The sequence below is a fragment of the Aegilops tauschii genome, chromosome 6 (assembly GCF_002575655.3).
Source record: "Aegilops tauschii subsp. strangulata cultivar AL8/78 chromosome 6, Aet v6.0, whole genome shotgun sequence".
NCBI lineage: Eukaryota > Viridiplantae > Streptophyta > Magnoliopsida > Poales > Poaceae > Aegilops > Aegilops tauschii.
In genome coordinates, this window is record NC_053040.3 from 165,475,164 (window position 1) to 165,482,112 (window position 6,949).

Here is a 6,949-nt window from a genome sequence, read left to right on the forward strand (position 1 = left end):
ATCATAGGCTTCGAGAGAGAGTGTTGCTTTCTTTGTCTCTCTTGCTATTTGCTATTTAGTTGAAACTTTTGTGTGTGCTCGTTTGATACTTTATGTCTGTGTGTGAGATACTTATATGATCATGTGTTTGATCATATCATAATTTAATGTTTGCTTGGTTGATATTATCTCTTATATATCTATATGATCATTCACTTTGCTTGGTGATGAGTGCATGTTTTAATTCCTATCATTTTGACCGCTCCACCAAAATGTATGTGATATTGAAGAGTAACCCATGATCCTAATCGATTGTGCATTTGCATTCGAAAGCAAATCTTAAATAATGCACAAATTTAGGGGGAGCTCTTGCTTATCACATACTTCTCAAAGCGACGATGTATTTTAAATCTTATTATCATTTGTCGAAGCTTTGATCTATATGTTGTCATCAATTACCAAAAAGGGGGAGATTTAAAGTGCAACTATCCCTGGGTAGTTTTGGTAATTACTAACAACATATAGCTCATTGAACTAATGCTATTTCAAGATGATCATTTCAGAAAGTTCAATGATTGGCATGGCATGGATTAGGAATATGGACCCCTCAAAATGCTAAGGACACACATTGGCTCAAGCTCTAGGCTCTACATTTTCATTTTAGTGATCCAAGATCACATTGAGTCCATAGGAAAAGCCAATACTATTAAAAGGGGGTGAGGCGTTGCTTAATGGCTTACTTGCTCAAAATGCTTAGTGATATGCTCCAAAAACCCTCAACCACTTTCTCATATCCACATATGTCCCAAACCAAAAGTCAAACTCGGCCCCACCGATTTGTTCTATCCGGTACCACCGAGTTCATTTGACATAGCCACTACTAGAAACCCAAGTCACTTCGGTCTCACCGATAGGGATCTCGGTCTCATCGAGATGGGATTGCAAACTCTCTGTTTCCCTTCGTAACATTTTGGTCTAACTGTGACGAGCGATCGGTCCCACCAAGTTTGAAATGCAAACTCTCTGTTTCCCATTCGTAACATTTCGGTCTCACCGAAATGAGCGAATCGGTCCCACCGAGTTTGCCTGACCAACTCTCTGGTTAGCTTATTACCAAAGTAGGTCCCACCGAGTTTGTGTAATCGGTCTCACTGAGATTATGTTATGCCCTAACCCTAATGACATCGGTCCCACCGAGTTGACATGTCGGTCCCACCGAAAAGCCTAACGTTCACATTTTGAACTGAATCGGTCTGACTGAGTTTTCTGATTCGGTCCCACCGAGTTTGATGAATTGTATGTAACCGTTAGATTTTGTGTGGAGGCTATATATACCCCTCCACCCACTCTTCATTCATGAGGAAAGCCATCAGAACATGCCTACAGTTCCAACATACATTTTCTGAGAGAGAACCATCTACTCATGTGTTGAGACCAAGATATTCCATCCCAACCACAAGAATCTTGATCTCTAGCCTTCCCCAAGTTGCTTTCCACTCAAATCATCTTTCCACCAAATCCAAATCTATGAGAGAGAGTTGAGTGTTGGGGGGGACTATCATTTGAAGCACAAGAGCAAGGAGTTCATCATCAGCACAGCTCTATTACCTTTTGGAGAGTGGTGTCTCCTAGATTGGTTAGGTGTTACTTGGGAGCCTCCGTCAAGATTGTGGAGTTGAACCAAGGAGTTTGTACGGGCAAGGAGATCGCCTACTTCGTGAAGATCTACCCTAGTGAGGCAAGTCCTTCGTGGGCGATGGCCATGGTGGGATAGACAAGGTTGCTTCTTCGTGGACCCTTCGTGGGTGGAGCCCTCCATGGACTCGCGCAACCGTTACCCTTCGTGGGTTGAAATCTCCATCAACGTGGATGTACGATAGCACCACCTATCGGAACCACGGGAAAAAAATCTCCGTGTCTACATTGCGTTTGCTCCCTCCAAACTCCTCCCTTTACCTTCATGTGCAATATTTTTACATTCCGCTGCTATACTCTTAGACTTGCATGTGTAGGTTGATTGCTTGACTTGTTCTAAGTTGCTAAATTCTGTCAAAACTTAAAATTGGGAAAAGGCTAGATTTTTATTTGGTCAAGTAGTCTAATCACCCCCGCTAGGCATACTTTCGATCCTACAAGTAGTATCAGAGCATTGGTCTCCTTTTGCCTTGATTTCCATAGCTTTTGGTGATCATAGCATTGATTTCACAACCTAGGAGAGTATGACGTCTAGCGAGGGAAATTACCACCGTAGAGGTCCTTACTTTGATGGTACTAATTTTGCTAGTTGGAAGCATAAGATGAAAATGCATATTCTTGGACATAACCCCACCGTTTGGGCTATTCTGTGTTGGCTTGCAAGGTGAATTCTGCGATAGGTTGATTGCTTGACTTGTTCTAAGTTGCTAAAATCTGCCAAGACTTAAAATTAGGAAAATGCTAGATTTTTATTTGGTCAAGTAGTCTAATCACCCCCCTCTAGACATACTTTCGATCCTACAGCAATCATCTGGACTGGAGTCTGGATATTCAGACAATTTTCTGCTGCAGACTTTAGAAAACTGTCCGAAAACCCCTCAGGATGGCCTCGGATCAAAAAGTGTTCAATATCAAATTTGTTCGTCATTTTGACATAAAAATCATCTTAATCCAATGTCGTATGAAGAATTGGAGCCCGGACAATATGTTGCTGTCAGAAATCTGGGCTTGGCCGAATCATCCGGGCTGCTAGCCGGACATCCGGTCCAGAGATCGTGAAAAGTCCGAGTTAGGTTAAATTTTGATGATTTGGATGGATATGCAAGTCCTTTTCTTGTACGGGAAGTCCATCTGTCTCTTATATAGACAAGAGGTGACGACCGATTGAACAATAACACACAGTCGCAAAACCCATCTACTTTTTACCCTAATTTTACATCTCTTGCTTGTTCTTTCTCTCTCGTTCTTCGTATTGAAGGGCAGCGATCCACAAGGGTCTAGGGGGCGAGCGAATCGACCCAGGGCAGCCCACAGCCGGCGTGCGCCCAGACGAGGCCCCTCCCGGGCGTGTGGGGTTTCGGTTCTGCAAAAGTGCCCGCTGGATTGCTTGCGTACCGCGCTTCCAGCTGGGTCTCCTCGACGTGAGCTGCGGTGCATCACCCCCGACGTCGAGGGTACACGGTGACGTGTTCGTGTGCGAACAGCTTGCCCCAAACCAAACAACTCCTACATGTATGTGTGTTCTTTTTCACCTTTTTCTTCACTGAATCTTTAGTCAGTCCAACCATTTTGCTCAATGCCAGCCTCTCCGACGCTAAACTTGGCTATCTCAACACCACATGTATTGGCGTTGAAAAAAACATTAGCTCTTCCATGGATAAAATTAGTTTACGATGCCGATGCATGTTACATCGTGCGCTCAATGCCATAGGGGATTGTTGTCGAATCCAACACCAACCCACCATTCATTGAGCTATGCCATTTGAGTGTCGTACTCTCTGGCGTTAACCCCGTGAACAGATTTTTCTGGCACAATATGTGTGGAGGGCAGTCAAATTGAGTGTTGAAGAGACCAGTGTTGATCAAAAGACATATATGGTTTAAGGTTTAAAGAAAGCATTTTCTTAGGTGAACTTTTGAAAAGGGGGGAGAAATGCTCACTCGCTCTATCTTTCAGTTATTGTTTCTAGGAGGAACAAGTACTCAGGGTTTTTACCCGTCAGAAATAATATGTGGTGGTTTAGTCCAAGGGTGGTATGAGTAAGCAACATGAGGAAGAAGAGAGTGACATATCTAATTTTACAAAAATTAGTCCTTTTTTTTGTGAATGTTCAAAATTTAGTTGTTAATGGTTCAAGAAATAGGAAACTGTAATTTTAGTTCCATGTGGCTATTGCTATTTATCCCCCAAAAAGGAATACAACATTTTAGTACCGTTTTTTCATTGTTTGAATTCTTCTTAGAATAGAATTAATAGAAATGAATATTCCAAAGAGGAAGAAAAGATGTCACTTCCCTCCAAAACTCAGAAATAAATAAGGGGATAAGCCAAGCCTCACCGGCTCAGCCTCTTTCCTTCCCCAGCCTCATCCAAAACCCGGAACTCAAAGAGAGCGCAGCAACCGTCAGAGCCCGACTAGTCGAAGGCCACAGCCATGGCCGCCCCTACCGGCACTTCCATGCTGAGCGCCCTGCTCCAGCTTCCCCTGGCCCCGTTCTCGCGGAAGAGCTCCGCGCCTTCGGCGGTCCACATGACCGCCCGCCGCGCGCCGACGTCCGTGCTGGCCGCCAAGGGCTACAACGTGCAGATCGTGGTGGACGAGAACGAGGGGGAGGACTCCATCTTCCGGCGGTTCCGGCGGGAGGTGATGAAGGCCGGCCTGCTCCAGGAGATCAAGCGCCGCCGGCGGCATGAGAACACCAAGGACAAGAAGATCCGCAAGGCCCGCGAGGCCGGCCGCCGCAACCGCCGCAGGTAAACCTCGCTACACTTGACGCTGCCTTTCCTCGATGCTGTAGGAAGACTTGAGAATCTGAGACGTCCGAGCTTAGTCTCATGTCCGACGGTGGAAGGGGCCATTTCTTGGATGTTGGAAGTGGAACAGAAATGTGACACGAATTCTGCAGGATTTTTGATTGATTTAGAATTTCATTGGTGTTATAATGAAGTGTACAGACAGACAGTGTTTGTGGTGATGCCAAATAAGTACAGCACGAGCTTGTACTCGTACGAAGTGTGATAGAAATTTGTAGAAATAAGTTAGCAAAGTTGATTGAGCCGCTGCCTGCGGTGGTGGTAGGAGCACAGTTTTGTTGGTTGTTTGATATGGCCAAATCCATATGGCATGACTGGATATCGTTGGGAAACCACAGTACCATGAAATGAAAATTCAGATTCAATGACCCGTGTTGATACAGCAATCTTCAATTTTCTGACAGGGCATTACCGCTCACAAATGTTTTTTTATTGGGATGATCAAACCTCATTGACATGTCATTTTTTTTATTGAAAACTCTCCTTTACTAAAGCTTATATGTACATGTCATTTTTTTTTTGCAGGCGTATGATGGATGATCGTAGGTTCCCAGAAGATGAGGGAGACTCAGAGGCTGTGAGAACCCGCCGCGACGAGGACAACGACAACTGGGAGGTTAGCGGTATTCTGTGAATGGAATGATGACGGAATTCATAACAACTGTAGATGCACAGCTCTGGCAATTCGAGATCTTTTCTTTTGTCTGCATGGCACAAACTATATGAGTCACCAGCCGCTCTTTCCACTTCAATTGTACTATTTTGTTGTACCAAATGTTAGCTAATGCAATCTCCATTCCGGATACTTCTGTGCTATTTTTTACTTACTTTTCAAGATTTGTCACATTTTGCGAATGCAAAGCATATATTTATCAAATCTTTCAAGTTAATGAGTAAGAGCCCTTTTTTATCAAAGGATTTTCATAACTGCAGTTCATATGATTTTTTTCCCCATGGAGGCCCTTTGCATCAAAGCAATGTGAACATCGGAAGTTTTATGAATTGGTTTCTTAGACCTCAATTTGAAATGATTCCTCTTTTTTTGGTGGGGGAATTTGAAATGATTCCTAGCTAGCAAGAGGTTGGACCTCATGAATCTCTTCCTATTGGTGTCTTGCATGCACTTTCCGCCTCTTAACATTGCTACAAAGTTCACATGCGAGTTCGTGTGAATTGGAAGTGAGGATATTTCAGTTCTACATTTTACTGTTCTTTTGTTCCAAAGTATTGAATTTGTGTTTCAGTCAATTCATCCAAAAGTCCAAACTGATGGAAAGAGACAGACAATATACTTCAACACTGCTTATCGGGTCTAAATTCTTTTAGTCCTTAGATGTGAGACCTCTTAGCTTTGATACGATATTATTGAATTCAGGCTCCATCTAATTCATTGAAATTTCCGAACTAATGGAGAAATGAGGACAATATATTCAGCAGAAAGAATATGCAACCTGTGAACCCCCGAAAGTGAAACTGTAGCAGTTTTGCATCGTCTTCCCACCAAGGCTGGCTCCTGCCCGTGTAAGTATTTGGGGCTACCCTTTGACTTCAGAAAATTATGTAGGGTGGATATGCAACCATTTATTGATGAAGGGGCTCGAGGCTCGAGGGTTGGAGAGGTAACTTGTACACTAGTGCTGGCAGAGTTGCTCTCGGCCAAATCTGTATTGTCTGCCATTCGGGTGTACCACATGATGATCTTCCCCCACCTTAAATGGGGGATAAAAAAGATTAATAAGTTGCATTGTGTATTCATAAGTAGTGGTGATGATGGCGAGAACGGGACTAGGGGTCACTCCCTCGTAAATTAGGAGGTTGTTTGTTGCCCAAGGGAGCTCGGAGAGCTCGACGTGCTTGATTTGAAACTCTTTGGGAGGGCGCTTCGTAACCGCTGGCGGTGGTTGCAATGACATTTTTTATTACAGTGGTTGGGGATGGGGTTTGGGCTAGCTTCTGGTTGGCGGTGGTTGCAAACTTGCAATGACATTTTTCAATAATGCTACACCTACGAAAGCTTTACGTAAGGTTACGTGATGACTAGGAAGCGATCCGACGTGGCCGCGAGCCCGCGCGAGAAAGAAGGAAACGAAAAAAGAAATGAGGCCGCGCGAGAACGAGAAAAACTCGCGGTGGGAAGAAGAAGTAATCCCATCCCTTTCTTCTCTCCCAACCACCCGGCGACGGCCGACTCGCACAGATCGGCCGGCGAGCGGCGGCCCAACGCCCAGGCGACGACGGACTCGCACAGATCGGCCGGGCGAGCGGCAACCCCTGCAGCGGCCTCCTCGTTGGATGCGCCATTGCTGGCTCGTGCGATGCGGGGAGGTGATGTACTCATCGTCAGCAGCGTCAAGGCCGGCTCCTCCGAGGCGGCGAGGCGGCGCTGTGGTCCACCCTAGCGCGGCGTACTCTCTCTTGGTGTGGCGGCCTGGATAATCTCATCCCCTCCCAGCTGATCTC

General features: G+C 45.1%; 1 protein-coding gene across 1 annotated transcript; it reads left to right on the plus strand.

Moving 5' to 3' along the window:
* The first annotated feature begins 4,006 nt into the window (after positions 1 to 4,006).
* On the plus strand, positions 4,007 to 5,294 carry LOC109754602 (uncharacterized). The gene is made up of 2 exons (XM_020313520.3): positions 4,007 to 4,429; positions 5,015 to 5,294. The coding sequence occupies exons 1-2, from the start codon at positions 4,110 to 4,112 to the stop codon at positions 5,121 to 5,123; spliced, it is 429 nt and encodes a 142-aa protein (XP_020169109.1). The 5' UTR covers positions 4,007 to 4,109; the 3' UTR covers positions 5,124 to 5,294.
* The last annotated feature ends 1,655 nt before the right edge of the window (positions 5,295 to 6,949 follow it).

What these genes read in the sequence shown, in the direction of transcription:
- LOC109754602 (XM_020313520.3), top strand. Translation starts at nt 4,110, where the DNA reads ATGGCCGCCCCTACCGGCACTTCCATGCTGAGCGCCCTGCTCCAGCTT. An exon ending in GGCCGCCGCAACCGCCGCAG is followed by an intron (nt 4,430 to 5,014) that starts GTAAACCTCGCT and finishes TTTTTTTTGCAG; the next exon opens with GCGTATGATGGATGATCGTA.